The sequence below is a fragment of the Magallana gigas genome, chromosome 1 (assembly GCF_963853765.1).
Source record: "Magallana gigas chromosome 1, xbMagGiga1.1, whole genome shotgun sequence".
Classification (NCBI taxonomy): domain Eukaryota; kingdom Metazoa; phylum Mollusca; class Bivalvia; order Ostreida; family Ostreidae; genus Magallana; species Magallana gigas.
The window spans coordinates 19431718-19459686 of NC_088853.1; the positions used below are offsets into that span (position 1 = coordinate 19431718).

General features: G+C 31.7%; 2 protein-coding genes and 1 long non-coding RNA gene across 4 annotated transcripts in view; all 3 read right to left on the reverse strand.

Moving 5' to 3' along the window:
- LOC105339984 (uncharacterized) overlaps positions 1–27969 on the reverse strand; it is a 311465-nt gene that overhangs the window by 124066 nt on the left and 159430 nt on the right. The window lies entirely within an intron of this gene.
- LOC105336462 (uncharacterized) lies at positions 82–27932 on the reverse strand. Its single transcript, XM_034463271.2, has 8 exons — positions 27817–27932; positions 23861–23972; positions 19948–20137; positions 17658–17768; positions 16822–16879; positions 8104–8243; positions 7928–7996; positions 82–2100 (listed from the first exon to the last, which is right to left on the reverse strand). The coding sequence occupies exons 2-8, from the start codon at positions 23927–23929 to the stop codon at positions 998–1000; spliced, it is 1740 nt and encodes a 579-aa protein (XP_034319162.2). The 5' UTR covers positions 23930–23972; positions 27817–27932; the 3' UTR covers positions 82–997.
- Positions 5791–7167, reverse strand: LOC117687100 (uncharacterized). The gene is made up of 3 exons (XR_010711466.1): positions 6411–7167; positions 6002–6142; positions 5791–5877 (listed from the first exon to the last, which is right to left on the reverse strand). It is a non-coding gene; the product is annotated as an uncharacterized lncRNA (long non-coding RNA).

The following is a 27969-nucleotide window of genomic DNA, read 5'->3' on the forward strand; positions in this document are numbered from 1 at the left end:
TTAACAAAGTCTGTTGATTCAATTTATTTTTCAAGGGCTTTGGAGGCAATATTAGTCGTAATTATGACACTGTATATTCTATATAGAAAAGACTGGCTCCCTCTTTTTGACATGAATTATTCTCCTTTAATTAGTATAAGTTGCATAGTGCTACATGTACAATGTCCGGATTAAAAAAAACCGCTAGAACTGTTTTCGGCCTTCTTACACAAATTAAATTCTGCTCCATTACTCAGTAACTGCTGCACGTCTGATATAAAGAGAACTGGCTTTTTCTTCTTCACAAGAATTAAAATTTTGTCCATTTTTTTTTAGCTACAATTGTACTGTGCTTTCATTTCTGTTTTGAGAAGATGAATAGAGAGGAATTATTCCGTTTTCCTTACAAAAATAGAAGTTTGCTGCATTATTAAGTATTTTTTTTTTCTAATCGTTTTCTCAGACTATATAGAGAGGACTGGTTCCGCATTAGGTACATGAATTTAAGCCGGCGTTGTTCTTTAGTTAAATATGTAAAGTGCCCTAATGTCCATTTGGACTAGCTTTATAGGATTGACTCCTTTTTCTTTACACTAATTATTGTCTGCTCAATTTTTCAAAAAATAGTGAACTGTGTTGCTTTTTCGTTTTGCAAGCTATAAAGATAGGAATGAAATTGTCCTTCGTACATAAATCACTATTTTCAGTAAAATTGATATAGTGCTGGCATGTCCGCTTTTACAAGCTACAAAAAAAAAAGACTTCGTACGTAAATTAATGTCTTTCATGTTTTTCAAGATGATATCATGTCCATGTACACAAACTATAAATAGATGAATTGCTTCTTTTTCTTCACATAACATGGCTACCTAATACTCAGTAAATGTTTCACAGTGCATGTATGTTCCGCTTTAACAAGCTATACAAAGAGGATTGACTCTGTTCTTTGTACATAAATTAAAATCTGCTCCATTTTCCTGTAAAAGTTGCACAATGCTATCATGTCCGTTTTTACAAGCTATAATGAGAGGACTGGCTCCGTTCTTTGGACATAAATCGATGTCCGCTCCAACTTCGATAGAAGTCGCACTGTGCTTTGATGTCCGTATTGATGAGCTATATATGAAGGACTCCGTCCGTCCTTCGTACATAAATTAATATCTGCTCCATTTTCCAGTAAAAATTTCACAATGCTATCATCTCCATTTTTACAAGCCATTATGAGAGGGCTGACTCCGTTCTTTGGACACAAATGCTTTGCTCCATTTTCCAGTAAAAGTTGCACAGTGCTACCATGTCCGTTTTGACAAGCTATAATAAGAGGACTGGCTCCGTTATTTGGACATAAATCGATGTCCGCTCCATACTTCAATAAAAGTTGAACTGTGCTTTCATGTCCGTTTTGACAAGCTATATATAGAGGACTGACTCCGTCCTTCGTACATAAATTAAAATCTGCTCCATTTTCCAGTAAAAGTTGCACAATGCTATCATGTCCCTGTTCACTAGCGATAAAAAGAGGACTTATTTTCCCTCTACCCTTATCTCTGTCTTCCTCTTTGGTAGATAAAAACTTACACAGTAACGGAAAATACTTATCTACTTTAAAGATCGCTTTATAAACTCCTTCGGATAAGTTCATATCGGATGAATATTTTGTCCAAATTTGCCTTTTTTCATCGGCAGATAATTTTATATCATCGAGGTTTACAATACTTGATTGACTCACGAAATAGCTTGTCAACCTACTGTGACTTCTACATGACACCAAAAATTTTTCTCCATATGTGTGCAAGGATTTATTAAATCGTTCATATAAAAATTCCTTTCCAAGTGGATCATCTAAAACAAAAATGGTTTTATCCTTTTGAAATCGACTTGACGAATATTCCCGCACGATATCCTCTTCCTTTTCTACCCGTTTTACGGTCCAGCCCTGTTCTCTGTATTTGAGCGCAGTATGTTGAATGATGGCAGACTTTCCGGATCCTGAATGTCCAGCCACAATAACCAAATTCCCGCTTTTTATATATTTTTCTACTTCTTTACTCGCCTTTGTTGGAATGAAACAAGAGTCTTCCTTTTTCCATTGTTCGAATATCGCCTCATATATTTGTGATTCTATAAATTTGAAAAAAACAATAATTAAAAATAGTTGTTATTTAGGGGAAACAATTCTGGAGTTCATACTCTTGAAAAATAAATCTTTAAGATTTGAAATTTTCTATACTTTAATTTATAAACACGCACATGTCCTGGGGGTGACCGAGTAAGATGAAAAGAAGTTATAAAGTTTTAATAAAAATAATGCCAAAACCATGCTTTTTGTACCACCCGTTCTCTTAAAATATTTTTCCATCCGACCATATAGGCGATAGCCAATGAAAACAGTGTCCCCTTTCAAGTGTTAGGTAGTTTTACTCAGAAACTGTTGAAATACGCAATGATCAAATTACAATCAGAATCAATTTCAAACCTTTTAAAAGAGCCAAAATCAGATTTATTCATGTAGCTCCAAACAATTCCATCACTAACACTCTGATAAGTATCAATGAAAATCTTCATATTGAAATTAAAAAAAAAAATATCTGGTCATCTTTTAAGGACGTTGTTTACTCAGGGGTTGAGTTCTCAAATTCGGATTCTTATAAAGTTCAATGTCATGAGTAAAATTTGTTCTAAACACTTAAATTATTTATGAAATGAATTATTATTGACAAACCATTCGATATTTTTACTATATTATGGAATTAGGCTCAAACAAAGTTGGACTTTTAGCAAAACAGAAGAAATTTGGACTAAAATTTTCAGATTTTGTCTTTCACTGAAATATTTTTGGTAGTACTGTAATATTCAAAGTTAAGATTTAATTTGTGAGTCAATATAATTTTACATATTTTATGTTGTTTTTATCTCAATTTTTCGTTTAGATATTCGAATGGCAACCACTACAAAAATATTGAAAAATGCTTAAAAACGATAAACGACACCATATCTCAATGATCATTGACCCCATATAACTTTTATGCCTGCAGGGTAAGGTATATATCCCTAGTTTAATGCTATAAATGTTTAAATATTATCATTATTCAGTTTTTTTGTAAAATTGAATCAAAAAAGGGTAGGAATTTGAAAAATGATAGAGAAAATTCGGACTGGAACATCAGTAAAAATTGTGAATGAAAACTTAATGCCTTGTGTCGGCTTAGTGTCACTGCAATTCATAAACTGTATTTTTTTTAAAAAGAGTTTAGCAATTTGTATTATTTTCACAATTAAGAAAACTTCAGTTATAATGCAAAATGTTTGGGGACTTTTTTTGAAATTTTCAAAAAATATTCAATGGCCATTATCTCAAAAACTAAGTCATTGACCTACTTTTTTGAAAGTGAATATAGCACTACCATGATAAGTCTTGAACACACAATAGATGGTTTTTCATTATCATCAGTGGAATTTTGTTTTCATTATGAGTAAACGTATACCTGAATTCTATATATAGAGATCGATCGGTGATTACTGACTTCTAATAAACAAAAAAAAAAATAGATATGTAGTCGGATAATTAGATCTGTCTATATTTATTTACACATGTATTTACATTCACCAGGCAAGAATGCTCGACTGAGGTCTTCACAATCCAAATTTAACGAGTTTATCAATCGATCAAAAGCTTCAAAAATCACTGTCTGGACAAAATAATCACATTAATGTCATATTTTTCCCCTTAGAAAAAGAGTTTCTTTTATTTCATTCTAACTTAACAATAATTTAGACACTTTTCTTTACTTTTTACGACTAATTTATTAATTTGTTGAAAAGACAAAAAAACAAATATAAACAAATGCCATCTGTTATGAATAATGCGGATTTTTTATGCAGGCAATGCGATCATTGCAAAATAAAATGTATAACCAGCTAAAGCGGGTTATGTACATCATTTTGCAATGTCGGTACCTTTATATCCCGCATGAATCGTCAAAGGAAGCATTTTATTGTTTATATGACCTTGTGTGCGTCACGGTTATTTATTTGTAATTCTGTGTTTTTTTTAAGAATTATTCCTTTTCTGCAACATTTATTTTATTGTGCATATTGAATTTTATTTCTTTTTTTATAATAACTACTTGTTAAAGTATGAAACACTCTCTTAATGTATTCTCTCTAGAGTTGTCAAGAGTCAATTCATGTGTTTGCAAATCAATTTAGGTATGCCACTATCAACACTTTTCACGCTACAACAGATTGAACAATTAAGAATGCGTGTGCATAGATTGATTTTCATTATATTTTGTTCTTTTAAAAAATCATTCAAAGTAATGTAAGACCCACCTCAAATCTAACACTTATATTTTCGCTTAAATACATTGATAAACAGCGAGATTCTTTGTAAAATTGTAAAATTGTATAATAAAAATCCGCTTCAATTGCTAAAATCTAAAAATCAGAGCCTCTTGTATTGCAGACTACAAAATCTTCGTTCCCCTTCCGAATTCTAGGACTTATTTTCCAGAGAATTGAACTAATTAACACCTATAAAAAAGCAATAATATCCGATTTCCTTAAACAAATTCCAGATTTTAAGCATAATATATTTGACATTTAATTGGTAGTTTTACTGAATTTTGCTTCCATAAAAGACATGCAATGCTGATGTCGAAAGCCTAATACGTTTGTTTCGTCGATTCAAGCGAATTTACACTAAAGTGATGAGCTCAATAGTATGTGAAATTATGACAAAAATAGGTTAAAACACGTTGGCGAATTTTCAATGCGTTTCAGATAAGTTTATAAGAAATGCGACCAATCTGAACTAGGTTGAGCTTGAAACAAAAGTTTAAAAAGATTTATTTGTCCAATGGTTCTAAAACGTTATCTACAAATTAAACAGGAAAAAAACCTAATTATTTGCAGGTACAATATTTTGCCTAAGACTATAGTCTGTGCACGTAATAGTGAAGATAACTGCAGTTTTCAGTAGTGTTTATAAATACACCAACCTAACTCCCACCCTCACAACACCTTTACACAGCAAAATGTGCCATATACGTTTCACATATGTTAAACATGTGTGATACGTAAGTGACCTCACGTACATTTAACGTGATTTAGGTACCACGTGTGTTAAACGTACGTTAATGAACATATGTGAAACGTTTGTTACACGTGTGTTAGACATACGTGATATACTCCATACGATTTACGTATGTGGATCCAACGTACGTTTTTCACATGAATTACATACGTATCAGATGTAAACTGCTTAAAATTAAATTACTTGAATATTTTTAATTTTTCAATTCATTCTTGATATACTTCATCTTGCTGCTTGAATCACTTCAATTGATTACTCGGTAACTTCAGTGGATCTTTGGAAACATTCATTATGCATTTCAAGCTACTTGTTAATCTAACACTAGAGTTACAGAAAAAAAGACAGTTTCTAGATTAAAAATGAATTTAATTCCTTGAATGATTACATTTAGATTTATATTGTTGTCATTCTTCTGTGCTTTAATAGTTTCCGGAGAAAAAAACAAAGAATTTAACATTAAATTTCTTTTTATGATAAAGTAAAATTTACAAATGCCTCGGTTGCTTTTTTAAAGAATAACAGGATCCATTTAGATTTTATTGCAAATTCAACATGAAGAAAGTTTGTAATTGTTAATATTTTTTTCGTTTATTTGCAAGCTCTCAGAGAGAGAGAGAGAGAGAGAGAGAGAGAGAGAGAGAGAGCGAGAGAGAGAGAGAGAGGGGGCAGAATAGAAGGTCAATCACAAGTATTAATTTGACAAAAAAATTGTTTACCTCTAGTATATTCATCCTGATTTTTGTCCACCTCCAACTTCTTCCTTTTTAAAGTTTTCCCATGACAATGCTTGTTTGAACTTCTTTCTAAAATATTAATACAAACTTAAGTACTTAAAATCATTTAAATACATGATAAAAATATAATTTATACATGTAAGGGGTGTGACTGGATACATGCCTGTATTAATCCTTTTCTGAATTGAATTACCTTAATCTGTCACTAAATTAGCAAACACATTGCAACTGTCTTTGAACTTCGCGAAGAACTCTTGGATCCTGGATCTTTTATTTCAAAATCTTCAGGTTACATCAAAACAGATCTTTGAAACTTCTGTATTATATCCATTTGCTACAAATTATAATACATGCATTAGATAAATAGGTATATCAAAATTTTACACTTACTTACTAAGAAATACCAATGTAGGTGTCATGCAACAGATTATCATTAATGATCCTAAACACCCAGTGACTTCTACTTTTTATGAAGTATGTCATAGAAATCCATTACTTTGAGTTATTTATTAGGTTGGGTTTGTATGGAAAAAAAATTCCCAGCGGTGGTGATGACCCTTAAAAATGTTCAAATTGTGAACTGCAATGGTATGTGTACTTACATTATGATTTTATCAATTCAAAGAGACATCTGTCATTGACTCTTAGCTAGTTGATGTCCTCTTCCAGGGATATGTCAAGCAGCCAATGCATGTCTATAAAAACGTTTCAATTACCATGCAATAAAAATACAACTTAATAGAGGCAATTCAGTAATCATTTCACTTAGTTGCAATGGAAGACCTACTCGTTACTTTGCATAGGCTTTGCTCTAGTTTTTCTCTACTTTCAATGTTTCAGTTTTCAAATGCGTCTTATCCAAGATCGACATATATTTTATGGGTTTTAATAAGTATTGATTCTTCTAAATTAACTAAACCAAATAGCTGCTTAGTTGTAGCTCTCTGGGGAAACATCATTTTTATCGTCATTAATTGAACCTGAATTTTCCCAGAGAACATGGTTACAGCTCCGTGCTACATGTTTACTCTTTTGCCATCGGTAATTGTACGATATAATTTTCAAATTCAAGTAAATAAAAACGAATGCTTGACAATCATTACATCTGCTAAATTCATCCTGCAGTTCGATCTTCTGCCTCCGTGACGTAAAAATGTGACGTATATTTTGTCATCGACAAAACTAAAACCGATTTCGTATTAATTCCGGATTCGTTATCAAATTAATTTTAAGAAGACACGTGGCTTCTGTTAATGAAACAACTTTATTTATGCATAACTACATATAAAATTTAAACCAATAAACATGCACAGTAGCAAGGCTTTTCTTCACACACGTTCACATGCATTCATTTCAGAGACAAGATCAAGAGTGATAAAGCAACATTAGACATGTACCTGCAGATCATGTGCGCGAATCCAGGAATTTTTTTCCGGGGGGGGGGGTCCGAAGAATAATTGTGTTTGCCCGGGGGGTGGGGGAGGGATCCGAGGCATATTTGCGATAATTTTACTGTGTAAATTTCATTAACTTTCATTTTCCGGGGGTGGGGGGTGGGGGGCGGTTGGGCGGGGGGGGGGGGGGCCCTCAGACCCCCCCCCCCCCTCCCTTTTTAGATCCGCGCATGCAAATAATTTTAATGTCAAGTTATTAAAATGCATGCCATCACACATATGTAAAACATATATTATTAACGCATGTGTAACATATGGATTTTAGAACTCATGTTAACTATGTGTTTATAAACATATGTGTAACATGTGGTTGAGATCTACACATGTAGAACATATGGTTCACATACGTTTAACATATGTAAAATCTAACGTATGTTAAACATGTGATGTTGAACGTATGTTATCACAGGTATGTTCACCATGCGTCTCTCAACATATATGTAACGTACGGTTTGACTTCACGTATGTGTCACGTATGTTTAACGTATGTTAAACATTTGTTAATTTCAAACATATGTGAAAGGTATGTGGCACAGTTAGCTGTGTACTACTTTCTTCCTTCCTCTAAAAGGTAACCAGAAACCTACTTAAGCAAATGCAATCATAGATTAACACACCTGTTCAAATTGTAGTCTTACCTTCGTTAGAGGTATAAATCATCTTACCTTCATTCTTTAATGGCGTTATTTGTTCCAAATCCATCTCACTTTCTTTATAGTGACGCTGTTGGCAAACTATGAATTTTAGAATTTCAGGAATTTTATTTTAAAAGATTTGATCAATGCTATATTAAATGAACAGTAACCTATCATAATATAAGTTTATAATAAAATAAACTTACCTCTTTTTTTACGGTATAGGTACAGCATTAAAATTGAAAAACAGCTCATGAACACCATAGTCCCTATCAAAAGCACTACCCAGATCAAATCAATCTTGCCATGTTCAATTGTTATAGGATGTTGAGTTGTTTTTGGAGAGCTGTAAACATTTGAAATGTGTATCATAAATCATATACATGTATCATATTTTAATCAAAAGAAGCCGTAAATAATATCAGTAGATGTTTGTTTGATATGCAATATATACACGAATCTCTAATGATGTTCGATGGTATATGATTTATTTCCAACTTGGCGAAGGGATAGAAAACACACAACGAGTTTGATAAAAATCGTATACCATCACAAATCATGAGAGATTCTTTTTATCACATGTTATTCAATGTATTTGTTAAACCTTAAATTGTTCTATAAAAATTATAACCGCACATTACATTTACTATATGTACAAGACACAAATAACTTAACGCACTGAAAAAAAAGTTCCTTAAAGTTTAACAAACATTTCAATTTCGAGCATATTGTTATCAATTCTTATAAAAAGAAACAGCATTACATGCTTCACATTACTACTCTACACTTTTCAACTGAATTTCACTCTACGTCAATCGTCCGCTTGGAGCTACGTTATGTTTAAATTATGACGTCTCATGGCGTAAGAAGACACAGTGGAATATCAAAAATTTATAACATGAGTGATATCCACTGAGTATTGAGATAAACATGTTATAAATGTGACTGAGTAAATAAAAAGGACAAGGTTCTTTGTTTAGGATTTTTATAGGTACAAAAAGGTGATTTTGTAAATAAATATGAACACGCGTAAATATATATACAATTTATACACAGTAATTCGTTACGGTTTAAATAAATCTTTAAACTTTATTACAATCTTAGCTTACTTTATGTAGACACTAAATAAAGTTATGTTATATAAATTAATACAATAAATACCTTGTGCGAGGTGTTGGTGTACAAAATCGCCGGACCCACAGTGAAACAAAATTAAAAAAAATACCGGGTTTTATAGTAATAGAAATGATCTTATTCGATAATACTAGCCAATGGGAACTACAACCAATAGAAAAGTAAAGAAAGTGTTCACCAACTCAATCCACCTGCGCACAGAACAAGCGTAACTTGATTAATAATTAGATATTGTAAAATTTGAATCTGCCCACATAACAAACGTATCAATGTCTTTGGCTAATTTTGGATTTTATAACTTTTAAATTAACAATATCCTTTTTTTCGTGATAACACTATGAATCAAACTTGTAATGTGTAAAGTTCAATGCATTTTACAATGACACAGCTAAAATGTATGTTTGGGAGCAAACAGTTTTTGAATATTCATACGAAAAGAAAATAATAAATTAAAATTCAATAGTTGATTGTATATTCCTTTAAAATGTATAAATATGCTAAGGAATAAATCATAAAAAAGATATGCTGAGGTGATCTATATGTTCGGGAAATGATGAACCTATCATAAAACCCGCCGGGCTTTCTGTGTTTGATCACCTCAGAATAATAACTTAACAGTACTAATAAAAATGGAGAATTATTGCCAAAATATGGATATTATATTTAATAAATCTGTTGGTAATAACTTGATTTAGTTTTTACAAAATAAAAAAAACCAAACAAAATAACAAAAAAAATTCCTATCTAAGACAAATTTAGTACGCCCATGAAAAAGGCTTAAATTACTATGAGGCTCCCCGCGGGGGCAATTATAAAAAATAATAAGATTTCATTGTATATCTTCAATAATTTACATTGTCCCTTTTACAAGATATAACAATTAGATATTAATTATTTCAAATTATTCGCTAAAGCCATTAATTGACCGAATTAAAGTGGTTTTTGGTATTTTTTGACAAATGATATGACACAATCTCTCAATATTAGTAAAGAAAATAAAAATATCATTTTAGCTTCATCATTTTGTAGGAGTATTTTTATTTACAATAAAACATTTTTAAAAAAGTATTACATTTCTATACGGACCTAGTTCAACTGGGTAAAAATGCTCCTGGTTGATATGAGACATGTAGTTGCAAATAGTGTGTACTAGATATATAACTGCAAATAGCAAAACTAATTTTATGAATCTATCATTTTATGTATGAGGTAGTTTGCAACTTTTAAATAATAACCTGCTTATTGTATATTATAATACATGTAGATACTTTCAGCCTTTAACATTTCATTCCGGTATCATATCGTATTGCTTTAAGACATAAAAAAATAGGAATATACAAAAAGTTGGTGTAATGTTTATTTAATCAAGCATATAGTGACATTTGCACCATGAGCGCAAAAATATTTTTTTTTCGGAATAAACATGCATTTCATTTTACTATAGCATTGAATCATGATTTTTTGAAGTATACACTCTCATAACTGCCGCGGTGTGTGCATACAAATTGAGTAACGCGCGTTAGCGCGTTATGAAAATTTGTATGCACACACCGCGGCAGTTATGAGAGTGTATACTTCAAAAAATCATGATTTAATGCTTATATTTACATTTTTTAACTTCTTGCCTTGTCTGCAAATGTGAATTATACATTAAAATTCCTATCTTATCCTAAGGGTAAGTTAACATTAATGGAAGAGCCACAGTAACAGCCACAAGCGTGAACTTTGATTTTCGCTTGTGACGTTGCAGTTTACAGCGTTCAACGTTTGTGACGTCATAATAAAACTCGTCAATTTGACCTTTGACTACTTGTTGCATTTAGAGGCATTTAAACATCACGGAATTTAATGGAAAAACACAGTAGAATGTAAATATAATGTGATATATTGTAATATTTACATTTCACGAATATTTTGCATGTGAAGCTACTGCAGATATAGCACCATAACACAGACAGGGTACTCAAAGGTTAAATGACGAGTTTTAATTGTGACGTCACAAACGTTGAACGCTGATAAATACAACGTCACAAGCGAAAATCAAAGATCACGCTTGTGGCTGTTACAGTGGCTCTTCCATTAATTTAAACTTACCCATAGGATAATACAGTAATTTTGAGGTATAATTCGCATTTGCGTACAAGGCAAGAAGGTAAAAAAAATGTAAATATAAGCATTAAATCCTTATTTTTTGAAAGATATAGTCTCATAACTGCAACGGTGTGTGCAAACAAATTTTCATAACGCGCTAACGTTATTCAATTTGTATGCACACACCGTTGCAGTTATGAGACTATATCTTTCAAAAAATAAGGATTCAATACTTAAATAACATGTACAAGTATACAGATTTTTTAAAATTGAATCATTACTTTCTATGTTCAGTAGTAGGATGTAAATTTATTTTACGTGTATCTTATTCTTATAAATTGTTCCAAAAACTTGATAATCCCTTTCGTGAGCATTTTGGACTTGATACAATTACATGCAGCGAAATGTCGCAGAGCAACAAAAGTAGAGTCACTAGAAGTTCTGATGATAATGGTAAATATGAAATAGATATTAACCAAGTTGTCAACAACAGAGTATCGCAACTCCTAAAGATGACCAGGATGATATACCAGGCAAGGAAAACACCGAAGAAGAAAATCCTGATACCGAGGAAAATTTAAATAGTTTCAAATGCAACTGTTCAAATAACTGTTTTAGAAACTTAAATGCAACAGAAATTAGAGATAATATGTATGTACTTTGCGAAATGACATAAGATAAGAAGAACATGTTTATCATGGGGTTAATGAAACAGATAGAAAGCAAGAAAAAAACATAAAAACGCAAAGAACAACAGAGGTTAAGATACTATAATTCATTTCAAGAACAAAATATTTGCAGACAAGCTTTTCTGATTATCAATGACAGTACTTAAAAAGTACTGAAGAACATCAATAGGCTTTTAGATGACATCGGAGCTGTTCCCAACGAACATCGGAGTAAAGGAAAAAAACCTAATGCACTGAAATATAAGGGTATTTATAATGCAATTTTATTGTCAATTAGGCTGCGGAAATATATATATCACAATCTTACGTCCCAAGAAAAAGCGATGGAATCCCTCCTATATTACTTCCATCATCAGACACAAACAAATGTATTCACGAGAGATTCGTCGCTTCATGTGAAGGTACATACGTTTCCATGCTGAAGATTTCATCTTCTGAAGAAGCTTGGCTGAAATGTGTGCCATTTATATAGTATAAGCAAACCTCGAGATAATGTTCGCCAAAAATGCGATTGTTTTAGAAAGCAGATCATCGATGTTGTAACTGAGGAGGAGAAACTAGCCGCGACTAAAATGTTTCACAAACATTAAGAAGATGCGAGGATAGAACGAAGTCCCTACAGAACTTGCAATGAAAATTCAGCGAAAGAAATATGTCAAACTGGGAGTGGGTGAACTAACCATATTTACTATACCTTTGACTTTGAACAACATTTTTAGGTGCAACATCACTTCCATCAAATTGGCCCCACCTATTTTTTCAACTAAGAAGAGTACAAGTGTTTGGTGTGAGGATCGATAGAGTGATCAGACAAATGAATTATGTAATTGATGAAGATCAAACTATAGGCACGTCTCTACATAAAGATTATGTTCATCGGATTTATAGTGTTAAAATCTATTAAATTTTGTCCTTTGTGTGAACGATGAATGTTTTTTTTTTAAGGACAAGAGGGAACATCGCAGCTAGGTTAAGGCCTCCCATAGATTTCACCTCATGAATATCACGTGACATTTCATGACGTTAGCTCCGCCCATTATTCATGTTTTCATCTTTTTCCTACTCTCGATATAATAAAGCGATCGCTGTTAAAATTTATCGATTGACTGCTTTAAATAATCATTTTGAATTTTATTGTTTTGGTTGCGAACAGCTGACAGCGGTGTGTCAACATTTTCATAAGATACATGGCATGCAAGACGCCGAGAGTGGATAATGCAGCTCAACTATCGTTTGAGAGATAATAAAGGTATGTTTTAATACAGGATATGTAGTGTTGACCTTTTCTTTTCAAATCATTTGCTCTTTTCAGTCCATGCAGTGTACATGTACGTTACACACGTGTTGTTTTGCACATCATCGCTGTTTTGAATTATTATTTCTTATTAGGCCATTCTTTTGTGTATTGAACTCCACACCAGACACTGTAAACATTGCCGGGGTACACAATTGTAGAATTCATTAGGGCCTACAAAGTGCATATATATGCATGTTTGCATGGTGATTATACACATGTTTTGCACTTCAGTAAATTTTTGGATCTTAGATGATATAATTCATTTTGCTGGTATAGTTTACAGTAGATATCTATAACACTGTTTTGAATTCTTGTTTGTTATTATGCTATGTAAACATACTGTATGTACATATGTGTCTTAGTTTGGGTTTGTATTGAACTATTGTATGTACACACCATAATACATGTAGCATACACTGTATAAACATGTTGGGTCCTATGGTACACAAGTGTAGAATGATGTAATCATCAAGTGCATGTATGCATCATGATTTCTTTACTTTATTTAATAATTTTGTATCAAATTGCCATCCACAGCTTCATTTAAGAAATCAAAAATTCAGAAAGATTTGTACTACATATTCAATTTGTATGTGCTGCATTAAAATTATATGATTAATATATTTGATGTGTTAAATATGTGCAGTTATGCTTCATAATAATCTGAAAATAAATCCCAACCAGTAAAATCTAACATATGTTGTGGTCAGACTCGGCCGCTTGAGACCAGATTGCATAGTGGCTAGATAATATTCGAGGGGCACAAGCTTTAAACTGACCTGGTTTGTTATTATCATTCACTACCTTATCCACATGTACATGCATACAATAACATATACATTTCTTCAATGGCAGACTTTTTTTAAATTAACCAATGTAAATTAAACTTATATTGCTATTCTACAATTCATTTATGTATTTTCTTAAAAGAAGATTTTAATTTTAAAATTGAAAAGAACTTATATATATATATATATATATATATATATATATATATATATATATATATATATATATATATATATATATATATATATATTACCCTAAGGTCAGAATTTTAAGATATTTTTATTCCCTGATATTCATAATACAGTCTTTTCTGGATTTTGTTTTTACAGAATCATTGTTATTTGTTTTGAGTTATGGTTTATCTTTATGTAAATACATATTGATTCACTTCTCGGTTAAGTGTTCATGCATAGCACATGTACATGTACATTGTATACAAACAATTTGGAGATAACAAATACATGTGTATGTTGGATTAATTGTTACTGTGCTCAAATACATCAGCTTATGTGTGACATTATGGACAATTCATTGATAGAAAAAAAAATAAACTAATGGAATTATAATGTCAAAGATTATTTCGATAAGAGATATATAGTACATCAAAAGAAATTAAATATTTACTACATGTATCACACTTTGAGTAAAGCAGACTCTCTCTCTCTCTCTCTCTCTCTCTCTCTCTCTCTCTCTCTCTCTCTCTCTCTCTCTCTCAATTTGATATGTGTTAATAGTTTAGACCTAACCTATTTGGTTTGGTTTTTGTACTGCCATCTTGTCATATGCACAGATCCAGAATTTTTTTTCCAGGAGGAGGGGGGGGGGGGTCCTAAGGGTAATTGTTTTTTTCATTTGGTCTGAGGCATATTTGCGATAATTTTATAATGTAAAATCTTCCTCCCTTCTAGATCCGCGCATGTTTTCATACACATGACACTGCATGGTCAGTGTATTGTTTTGGTAACAAATATTCATGTATTTGCTATGCATATGTTCCCACAGCTAATTGATTTTTTAAAATTTTTATTTCAGCCCAACATGGACTTCTGCTACCACCTGGCGACATGGGTTTTGCGGGTCGATTCTTGTGGTTTCAATTCTTGAGGTTACCCTGTCTTCCCTACCCACATATTCCCTGTGTTCTACAGACTATTTAATAAAAAAAATAATCTGATAATGCATAAACATGATGGATAAAAATGTGCTCATCATCATGCTTTGGTGTATATTGAATGTGTGAAGACATTATTAAAAACAAAATTAAAGCTGTTTAAAAAAATTACAATTGTGAGTTTTGAAATTTTGCTTTTCAATAAAAGTATATATTGATGCCTTTATTTTGTGTTAATTTGATATCATATGCACTATTTTTTATGACAATTTTATACAGTTATTTATGAGTTATTTATCGTGTCCGAGGCATATTTGCGATGATTTTACTATGTAAATTTAATAAATTTTCAATTTCCAGGCGGGTTTGGACCCCTCTCACCCCTCCTCTAGATCCGCGCATGGACACACTTGATAACAATATCAAATTCCATATTTAATAAACAGGGGTAGATTGAAGCAGGCACGTAGCATACGTACCCCCCCCCCCCCCCTCCGGCTTTTTCTTGCCGAATTTTTTTTTTAAATTTACATATAAGAAATTAATATGCATTGATGCATGGAGTTGGCCCCCAACTGTTTTGAGAGTATGTAAAGAAATATTAACTTTTTTTCCTTGCTTGTCAAGGTTTTTTGGATGAGTCTGCCACCCCCCCCCCCTTTCAAAAACGATCCTACGTACGCGTGGATCTGGCTTCATATTTTCTTTTCTTTAGCCTGTCATATAAACACTTTAATTAGTCTAAAATTAAAAGGAAGACATTTATAGAAAACCAGCACCCACCCCAGACCTTAGATCCGCGCATGGGGTTATCTGATTCTGTTCTGGTGCATTGACGAATCTATCACTTTATTCTGTTTAAACTGAACAAAAATAATAAATTGGTATTATTCCTGTGTATTTTACGAATTGAAAGGTTTAAAAGGTTAATGAAATGTGCAGGTAAGGAATAACCAACGATTAACAATGTAAATCTTTAAATTTTCCGCGCTTCACAACACCAGATTATCTGCCCTTGATCCTGATCATCAGTGCGTTTGAAAATCGGTTAATTTGCATAAAATCATATACATCTGTCTAAAATTGCAAAAGTTCAACGATATCCCGTCAATTTTAAGGATTGTGTTTAACTTTTTTATTTTCATCAAATACCAGTGATTGTAAAAAGTGCTGGGAGCAAGTTGTTGCTTGAAAGGAAACATTTTTGCACGTGAATTAATTCGGTTATCGAAAATTTTTATTAAACTTGAACGATCAATGCTAAAGTTAAGCATGTTGCTGGTACTGCTATAGTTGCTCCCAGCACTTTTTAGATTAAGCAATTAATTTTCTTTTAAGTGATATAAACAACAATTTAATATTTTATTCGTATATCGTTGAACTTTTGCAATAAATGAAGTCATATGTAGCTGCTCTATTTTTAGCGTATCACGTGATAAACAGCTGATGCAGTGACTGTGTTCCGGTGAAAAATGTAGGGGAGATCGGTAGTAACATAATGATGTATAAACTTTATCATTGCCATATTTGGATGATGAGTTTGTATACTTTGTCTGGAATAAAGTCCGTTTTTAGTGTATTTTTTTCATACGGTAATCCATGGGCGTCCTTAACCTAGCTGCGATTAACAAATAAACCAGAGAGTTGTTGAATCATCACGAAAGTTCAAAACTTTAATTCTGTTAAACTGTGCCTACATAAATCTATATAATAGTGAATTTGTGAAAAAATATGCCATAAGGACACCTTTTCCTATGCGTGCAATCAAATATTTCTGCACTTTGTCATTTTCTCTCTTTTATATGTATCTTACCTTTTACAAGATTGTTCTGCCAGGAAACATCCATTACCGAGAGATATGCAAGCTGGGTCTGTAAAACACAATCAAATCTACAAACTGGCTTAGTTTGATCATTGTCAGGTACATAAGCAATAAGTATGAAAATTAAAACATGTCCTTTATCAAATTATAAAACTGCATGATGTATACAAATTCTAGACATATATCATAGTGTAAATTCAAAATGTAAATCAAAGATTCTTGGAAGGGCGTATGAACATGTTATTAATATATGATTTTTTTTCCATCTTGTCATAAATATAACCTGCCCAAAAATCACCCCCCTAAATAGTAGGAGATAAATAGTAGACACAGTAAACCATTTTAATATGCATTTTTTTAGGGGGGGGGGGGGTCTGGAAGGTAAATATTTGAAATGATAAGATAACTTATTAGTTAATTTTACATAAAACAATACTTAAGAACGATCTTTAAGCTGATACTCAATCCGATGAATCAATTAAATGGGTGGGGGGTCTGGAAGCTAAATATTTGAAATGATAAGCAGTAATCATTACAAGATTCTGTTTTAAAAATGAAAAATTATCATGAAGGATAGCTTATTTGCTAATGTTACATAAAACAATACTTAAGAACGATCTTTAAGCTGATACTCAATCCGATGAATCAATTTAAAAATACAAAGTACATTTAACATACAAGAATCATAATGTTACATATAGATTATTAAAACATATGTTATTATTTACCAAATTTTCTTGCGGTTGATACAGTATAAATTGTTTAGAGGGGGTAATTATTATAGATTTAGTATTGGGAATGTAGCATTCGAGGGTTACACCACTTACTTTCAAAAATCCTTATGCTTTGATAAGAGGTATTGTGACATCCTTGTATGAAATGAAGACAGCTGTATGAATCAACGTATGACCCTTTTCCTTCCAGATATAGACAATAACCTAAAAGCAATTTAAAGTATATCTGAGTGAATTGATCTTTGTTCCTTTACAAAGTAACCTCGTAACTCTTAGCAATCAACTGTCAAAGTATCTTCTGTTATCGAAAAGTGAAAGTACAAATAAAGCGTATGCACACAGTTTTCAACGATGGACAACCAAGAAGTCATGGTTACAGTGAATAACCAGCAAAACCGGTGCGCGTTGCGTTATATATAACACATTTGTTGAATAATGGTGCGTATTATGCTTCTGTTAATTCTACAATTTTTTCAATTAAATGGATGCACAGCATAATGTGGTCTGGATGATACCACAGAAAATTCATACGTCAATTCTCTTCAAGATTCAGCCAAACGATTATCCGCAAAACCTGTGCTTAGAAAAGATCCAATTGATATCGAGATCTTACAGAGTTTGTGTTTATTGCATAAAGACACAAGTGATGTTTTGATTTTGAGAAATTTAGTTATGATTTTATTTGGATTTGCTGGGTTTTTAAAATTTGATGAAATAAGTTCTTTAAAATGTAACAACATATTTGTTGACGATAAATATTTAAAGCTTTTTATTGAAAAAAGTAAAAATAATCAATTAAGACAAGAATGGGGTTTTGTTAGCCAAGGGTGACACATGTGCCTTTCCTTACAGTATGTTTTTGCGTTATGAATCGGCTGCAAATATTTATTTGTTGTCGTCAGATTTTATTTTCAAGCCAGTGTTTAGAAGCAAAGATGTTGCCAAGTTAATAAAGAAAAATAAACCTATTAGTTACACAGCAGCTAAGGAAAACATTGTTAACATGTTAAAAAACATCGCTCCAAATTTAAATATTGGTATTCATTCACTCAGGTCCGTTGTTGCTTCCGTTGCAGCAAATTTAGATGTCAATGATAGATGTCTTCAGAGGCATGGTCAGTGGAAAAATGTTTCAAGCAAACAAATGTATATTAAAGATTCTGTGGTTAAGAGATTGCAAGTTTTTAAAAAAAAAAAATTAGGATTATAAATTAGGATTATTTTTGTTGAACAAAACACTTTTCTCTCCCTTTCTTTAGTAATTTTCTATTGTCCCACCACAGTGCGCTAAAATACATCATATTGTTTTGTTGTTTTATTTATATTAGTAAAGTAAAGCGTAGACTAGAAATGTCTCGCGTTACGATAGTATAGCGAGAAATAGTTGTCCTAAAGATATAAAAAACATATCTGTTTGCATATAAACGGAAGTTACGTTTCTTATACATGTAGTTATTAGCACTTGTATACTTAGTGATAGCCAATGAAATAAGAGAGTGGAAAATGACGTGTTTGAGAAGTTTTTTTGAAACTTCTGGGGTCAGTTTCTACCGCACGCTCTAACCGACCAAGTCAAGTTTATTTTAAAGTTTAATGTTTAATAATAAATTAGGTTTGTGAGAATGAATCCGCCATACATTTTTGTTTACCTCACAATTAATGCTGCGGATACAGGTTTCCATAGTTTTTTTTAAACAAAATATTGTGATATTTTTATCTATGGTTTTTCCTGGGCGGCGAGTAAAGCATAATTGTGTTGTGATGATATAATGTACTAGTTTTTTTTTATTATTAATTACATGTGCATGGTTACATTGATATTGGTCTGTTTACGGTGAAATAACAATTCTAGCGTCCCACCACAGTGCGCTAAAATGCATCATATTGTTTTGTTGTTTTATTTTCATAAGTGAAGTAAAGTGTGGACTTACTAAATTATACTTAATTATTCATTTAGAAATCAAATAAAAACCTATTTTAATTTTGGATAAAGCAGCCGTAAATTACAAAAATTGAGATTAAGATGATGAACACGCTTTCGCGGATGAATCTGTTTCTGTTTCATCTGTAAACACGCGTTTGCGCGGGATATCATTCAGTGGCATTTATTTGTAGGCTAGAATACAACGCATAAATGATCTTGTTTAGACTAGTATGATGTCACTAGGATGTTGGTTTTCAGATTCATAATTTGAATAATCAATTTATGTATTGAATCTCACTTTCAGAATTTATAATCTCAAGAGAATTACGTATGTTATTTTGTTTGTTTTCTTCCTGGGGGGGGGGGGGGGGGGGGGGTATTTGTTTTCATAATCTGTATATCCTTTTCTTAAACATTAAGTAATCATTTTGCAAATAATAAATACTAAACATCTAATACCTTCTTGAATCCATATCCAAGGCTCTATATAACAAAACTCTAACAGTTCCGTGAGCTTTTCGTTCGGTAAACACGTGTAGCCATTAGTCTCGTTACAGTTGAGAACTGTCGATCTATTTTGCCACTCTGATTCATTTCGGGGACAAAATGGCGTTGAGTATACCGGGAACTTATAGCCATCAAGCTTTTTCTGAAATATAAAAATATTTTTTTTTTATTCAAAACTGTTTATAAAGAAATAATAATAAAAAAAATAAATTTTGAATGGATACAAAAGTATGTTTTGTTTTATTAATCAGTGAATTCCTTATAATAAACCACAAACCCCCGAATTAAGATTCCAAAATATTTTTGAATGCATTTTTTTTAATTGAATATGTACTATAATTCTTTATTGTTTTGCCCCGGACTAGAATGTCTCGACGTCATTGGATGAATCGCGTCACGTGATTGCCTTATAAATTTCTTTACACGGCGGGCGTTAAAATTTATACGGCAACATGGTGGACGTAACGTTATTTTAGCTTATTTTTAACAGAAACGTTCAACCATACCTTTAATTTTTAAGCCCCAAAATATTTAGAGTGACTCCCCTTTTGCCCATGACGTAATAAAACGATCCTATATACAATGGCATCCAGGTTTGCACAGACGGCTGACGAGAAAGGTACAAAATTAGATAATAAGCCTATGCATTTAATTGGTATAAATTATCTTTTGTTGTTTACATATCAAAGGACTATGTGCGGTATGGTCAAATATCTGCCCCCGATTTCAACCAATTTTTAAATAGTATCGTATAAAAATGAAATCTTCACAAATCATTGTAAAAAGGATGCCTATAACTTTAATCTTCATTTTAGTCACCATTGCTCACTCGTTGTTTATCTATGACGTCACCTAAATGACCTAATTCCCGCAAATTTGCAAACAAATGAAGATATTCTCATTTTTGCTCTATATTTTGCATTCGGAAGTATAGAGCGCAGGTCTGCTCAAGTGCGATTTTAACATATGTTTTTCTTCAGATAGCTATACATATCATACTAAAAAATTGTACTTGAGCAAGCCTGCGCTCGTTGTTTCCCAGTCAAAAAATCATCGGAAAACACCCATATTTTGCCTCAAAACATCAATTTATCAAAATAATGCAATATTCATGATGTCATTTCTAATTTATGACGTCACTGTGGTGATAACCTTTTACACCTTTATTTCCAATATGATTTTAACTATTTTTCACCTTATTTTAAAGCTCTTTCTAGAACTTTGATTTTGGGGGGCAAATATTGCATAAAACCGCACTTAGTCCTTTAGGGTCTTCGACAAAACAAAAAACTTATTAGGTTTGTTATTGACTTTTTACAGAAATTTGTGGTGTCGGTAAAGTCCATAGAAGGCTCGGTTCCGCCTCGCCTTCTATGGACTTTACCGACCCCACACATTTCTGTAAACAGTCAGTAACAAACCTAATAAGTAATATTATACTGTCATATACTTAAATTCATCCGTTTTGTATAATTTGCAAATCATAAAATTATAATGAAATGTTTTTTCGCAGTCTAATTAAGGTTATAAATGCCTGAATAGAAACTTAAAATTCAATCATCAACAAGAAGTGCATTTCACGATTTTACACGGATATTAAATCATCGTTTTAATTAAGAAACATTTAGTACTGCAAGGGATATTAAATTCATTTTTATTGACCTAAGAAATTAACAGCAAGTTATAAAGTTCACATGGTGGGTACGTGATCAGATCTTTTGAGAAGCCCTTTTGACTTCACAGAATTTGATCACGTGACCAACCAAGTTCATATCCAGTTGAACCCTTATAACATTGCCGTTTATTACTTACATGTATATTGGCAATCAGAAAAGGCAATTTGTTAAGAATTGTTAAAATTACTGTGTATTTAAAGTTTACAATTATCCAACCAACAAGCGATAAGTGCGTGTTATGATCATTGTTACGTCACCAACAAGTTCACACAGAGTTGAACGTTTTCACTATGAAACACATTTGCGAATTGGTCACACAGGTACAAACATGTAATTATATGACAGCCATAGCTAAACATTGAGGATGAAATATTTATCCAATCATTTCTTAAGTTAAATCTTTACAAAACTCGGTTACCAATCCGCCTTGAAATTTCAACTCCGTGTCTCAGAAGAAATTAATGGAGAGGGTGCACTTATATAACAATCTGTTTTTGATTTTCTATTCTTACCATAAAACAGTAAAAGAGTTATCAAACATTGTGATAAATATCATAAAAAAATCCTGCAAAAAGAGATTTTTTTTTTTACTTTTTTAATGTTTTGCTGTTAAATTCTAACAATGAGTTAAGCGTATTTCTCATGGCTTTTATTCTGGTTTTTTTTCAAAAGTAAAGGCGGGAAGAGGGAAGCATACTATTTTTGCTCTATCTGTCATTTTGTTGTTTTGTCCAGAACTTTACATACTACATGTACCTGCGTCATTTTAAAATAAATGTTTAAGACTTTATTTTTGAATAAAGTTATAGAAATATCTTTGCTTAAGCTGTGGCCATTTTCAGTTGTTTTTACTTTAAATTTGTATCGGTTAGGAGCATAAACAATTGGTGCACTTGCTATAAAAACAGGAATTGTTCTTAAATGATGATGTAAAATGCGGTCACAAGCAATTCAAAAAACAAAAAACTTGTACTTAATCTTTAGTGTATGTACTCCTATATATTTTCCTTTTGTATCCAATATAAAACAACCGCATTGAAATTATTTATCATTCTTCATGTTGGAGGTAAATTGTAAACATTCATTCCCCATAGACAATGATCTATAGACTTGAAAGCTTTTAAATTACACGAACTTATTATGGTTGTTTTTTTTTTTAATTTCTCAGGCAATGTGTTCGATAAGATCGTTAACATATACATGTGAAAAAATGAACCTCAGTGGGCTAATGTGAAACCTTAAAAAAAATGCAAAATTCTAAAGGACCTCAATTACAAACTGATTTGTTTTCCTTGTGTGAAATCGCTTAAATTTTCATAATATTTTTTTATGTCTGTATCACTGATTTCAACGACTGTTATTTTTGATAGCTAGATTTTAACAATTAGGGAACAAAACAATGCCAGGTGGTATATTGATGATTTTTTTACACATTATCTCCACACTCTTAAACGATGTCCTGTCTGTCAAATGCTGTTACGGGTAACGTGCGGCTTTTTTTTTCAAATTACATTTAACATTTATAGCGGTTATTATATAGATCGTGGTAGACTGGTCGGGTTTTTGTTTGTGAAATAGCGACACAATGCCAAATAGAAATATCAAATTACACATCATGCATTTTTCTGCAGAAAAACCCAACCCTTATAAAAATGTGTATGATTGAACTTGGAAATTTAGGCTAAAAATAAAAAAGTCGTTATTTAACAGGAAGTTGTCGTCGAATTGGTACAAAAATGTACCCCCTGATATGGCATGCCTAAGAAAATAGTATGTTAAAATTTCAAGTATGAAGTATCTGCAATAAATAGTTGCTGAGAAAAATGCGACAGAAATTTTTGTTACGGGCGGACAGACAGACAGACAGAAAAGGGTAAAACACTATACCCCCTTCTTTTTCAGAGCGGGGGTATAATTGCCCATTTCCTGATTACAAAGTATATGTAAATAATAGCAGAAAAACAAGCCAAAATGGTGTCCTATAAATAATTAACATCTTGAAGAGAGTACCTAGGTATAAATTTTAGGGAAAAAAAACCCCCAAAAAACAAGAACAAAAAAAAGCTGCGTGGCTCTTCAAGCGATTATGTGATTTATCAATCCTTTTTATTTCATTTAACGATGTAGTCCTGTACCGTTTATAGGAATTTGCAATAACTAACCATATATAAAAATAAGTTTGTTCTTACACGTTCGTTCAATACAAAACTGATGGATAGAAATGTTCCAAAAACCACAAGACGCACTCTGGTATGCATATTCAACGTGTCCCTTTTTTAATAAATGGTGTGACAGTGAACACTGAAAAAATAAAGTACATTTTTTTATCTTCAAATGTAATGGAAAATCGCGTCCGACCTGGAAATGAAAACAGCATTTTTAAAATATCTGTATGGTCTCTCCTTGTCTATATCGTATACACTTGTTGAGACTGAAAACGGACTATTTTTCAAACATTGAATAGTTAAATGATATAATTATACAGAAGTGTATAAAAGTAATGAAGTAGAGTATATTTTTCTTTATCATCAGACGATATTTTAAATTAAGAATTAAGGAATAATGCGTCCGAATGGTTACAGCCGCACAAGGATTAAGGGGGATGTCTACACCAAATAAGTGTAGGAAATTTTTGATGCCTTAACTTGTTACTAATAATAGGCACATTATTCAACAATAATAGACCTCAAAGTACAATACTTTATTTTTAAGAGAATTTTTAAAATATCAGTCTGCTTCCAGATAACCCCTTATATGTCAAATTTGTAAACATTTCTGTTTTAAAACTCTAATGAAAGTGAAATGTTATAAAGTTTGAAAATGAAAAACAAAATAATTATGAATGAAGTTTGTATAATTTTTATTGGAATACACATAAATATGAAACCAAAATATTTAAAAATTCTATTAAGGCAAACTGCTGGATGAAATCCCACAAATATCTGAAAATAGAAACAATATTCGTTGGTTAATGAGATGAAAAAAAAAAGAAATTGAATTGAGTGAAATTGAAAAATTAAAAGAAATACTGAATTATTTTAAAAATCTTGGTTTGAAAGATCCTGTTTTAGAGTTGTTTTTCTTGATTTTACTTGATCTCAAATATCTTGGGACCAATTTTCTAATTTAAAAAAAACAAGAAGAAAAATTCAGAAAAGGTAAAAGTATATGCTAAAATGTAGGAATAAGGTAAGTAGTGCTTATGATAATGTTTGAATCTCATAATTATATTTTTGATGAATGCATTATTTTTATATTTAACTCTTTAAAACAAAATGTTAGTAGTGACATTGCCTTTTACTTTTTTAATATACAATACAAATATTATAAACAACCATATGCATATTAATACATACATTAGATGTCTATAATAAGATTATGTCGTTCCTTCATCTGGCTTGCAAATCCGGCTTCCACTGCTATTACTAGCCTACCTAAAAAGCTATATCTATTTTAATTAAGATACATTACTTAAGTTTCAAACTTTCAATGCAAGTTTTATACTGCAAATGTTTTAAATTTGGGAAGTTGGGATCAATTAATACAAGAGATGGTATTACGGAATTTTAGTTTTATATTAATCATGCATATAGGGTTCAATTGAAAATTATCTGCTCACCTTTATCGATAATCCGTCACATATTTATGATCGTCTGTTGCAGATGACATGACAAATATGTATTGCCATTAGCAGGGAAACAGTATATTATTTCGATTTCACGTTTTCTCTACATAACAGCTGATAATTAATGTTAGTTAAAAGCTTTAATTACGAAGGGAATTGACATATTCTCTAAGCGTTTTGGTGATTTCATTCTTATCTCATCTCCCTCGTTAGAAGAGTTCAATTGAACTGTGTATAGCTATTTTGTACCACGACATAATGCTTTCAATCCGGAACAAAATAGCGTTTCAAACGGATGTCAGACATATTGTGACGATGTAGCCTTCCATCTTAAATGTGGTCCAAAAGAAAATTGCCATGTTGGTTTAATAAGCTTTTCTATTAAATATACCTTTGTAACACCAATATCAAACAAGCTTTGAAAAAAAAAGTATTGTAAAAAGGACCAAGTACTACAGTAAACGTCCATAATTATTGTGCTGTATGCATTATAAATTTTTACCCACTGGCAAGTGTCTTCTATGTGAATAAAACCTTTGCGATTCGCAAAGTAGTTTAACACGTACAGACACCACATGAATAGTAATAAATAGACTGTGGACGATGGACTTTGTTGTTAATTAGGTGTGCGTAAAAAGTAATAATCAGACTGTGGAAGATAAACGTTGTTGTTTATTAAGTGTACATGAATAGTAATAATCAGATCGTGGAAGATGGACTTTGTTGTGATTTGTGACAGTTGTTTTAAAAGATTAGTTTAAAGTATTCAAAATCAATTATCTCATTCTTAATTGTCAATGAATTTATGTTAAGACAAGTTTGTATATAAAGTCATTGATATACTCAGCTTGACGAACACATTTATAAGGAACTGTAGTTTCAATTTATTATACCTGATAATATAAACACATTAAAACCATGCAGTACTTCTTTTCAATGCATCTTCTAAACTGCAGCTAAAACACGTAATTTTTTCTGATATCTCATTTTAAATGTTCACCAAATAGAGCACGAAAAGGATTATTAAGATGTTTAAAATAACACGAACTTACATTAAAGAGAATGCATTCAACATATCAAAATTAATTTCAAACAGTTTATGAGAGTCAGCGGAAAAGCATACGTTTAATCAACGATCCCAAATGACCCCTGGATCTTGCGTCAATAAGAATCCTGTGACTTAAAAAAACCCATCCGAATATGGAGATTTTTAGCAATACAATATCAAGTATTATCTGATAAAGGACCTCTTGGTTTTTATTTCCTCATGGTTTGATTACATATTTGCATGATTAAAAAGAAGCTCTTTTATCGAAACATGACTTTTGCAATGTAGATGCTAAGATGACAACCAGGAAAATTTTACTCCTATTCAAATATGGAATTTTTTTTAGTAAAACAATATTAAGTATTATCTGACAAAGGATGTTCTTTGTATCTATTTCCTCGTAGTTTGATTACGAATTCGCATGGGTAAGAAGCTCCTTTTTTCGAAACATGGCGTTAACTTTGCAATGTAGATGCTTAGTTGAGAACCTAGAAAATTTGACTCTTATTCAATTTCGTGGATGAAATCTAGTGATCATATATCTGTTTATTTTATGCAAAGTATACAATAAAGAAAGTTCTGTTCGAAGAAAAACGTGGTACTGATACTGTCACAATTGAATTGAAGTTTTCACACTGTACTTGAAGATATACCGACAAGTACATATTATGCAGACTATATGTCATTTTATTAGACTGAAGATGAGTTAAAGATCTATTACAAGTGAACATGAAGTTGAATTTTTCTGCAAACTATTTCGCATGTATAGTTCAACCAACAGTTTTGTTTCTGATCAGAGAGAGAGAGAGAGATAGAGAGAGAGAGATGGAAAAGTTGACATATACAGACAGTAACGGGGAAGTGAATAAAGCTTAGTACATCATTAAACCTTTCTTGCAAAAATGTGTCTTAAAACACAAAAGGTAAGTATAAATTTATTGAGGGTTTTGCAACGTAGTGCAAAAATCTACAGTATTTTTTTTTAGATAATGGTCACAACATAAAACTCGAGGAAACATTAAATTGAGAAAAAAATATTTTTTTGTTAAAATTTAATAAAATCGGCAATGAACATATGTTCAGGCTACGTTTAATTTACAACCGACGGCTATGCATTCATCACGTTATATAAAGTTTTTTTTTAATTTGGTGGTTTGTGGTGAAAATGTGTTATTATTCATCACTTGCAGTTTTCACCCTGATGAAATTTTGTCCGCCAAAGTGATATTTAGAAGAGTAGAAAGTACCACAGATTTTGGCAAAGTATGAATACATCTTTAGAGAAACACTTACTTACAGTAAAAATGTATGATTTCAATGCAATTCAATCTAATGCAATTTTTGGCGGAATGGAAGGTTGGGGCTACAGAAAGATTAAACTATTGTGTAATATATATGCCTGTCTATACTTTACATTCTTTCTTGTTGATAAAATGAACTACAAACTAAAACAATTAATGAAATGTACTTACACATTTGCTGGGTACAAGAATGAAAGCTGAGATTGTTTCGTGTTTGAGAACTCTGAAAAATGCTGCACAGTCCTTTAAGACACTAAACTGCTCTGTATCTAAAGAAAAAAAACACAGCTCAGTAATAATCTTTCCCTGGTCTTTTGTGTATTG

Excerpts from the sequence above, each read along its gene's own strand:
- LOC105336462 (XM_034463271.2), bottom strand. The coding sequence starts at position 23,929 with ATGCATACCAGAGTGCGTCTTGTGGTTTTTGGAACATTTCTATCCATC. Across the intron at positions 17,769-19,947 it reads TTGGATATGGATTCAAGAAG|GTTATTGTCTATATCTGGAA; the intron begins GTATTAGATGTT and ends AATTGCTTTTAG. Across the intron at positions 8,244-16,821 it reads GCAGAACAATCTTGTAAAAG|CTCTCCAAAAACAACTCAAC; the intron begins GTAAGATACATA and ends AAATGTTTACAG.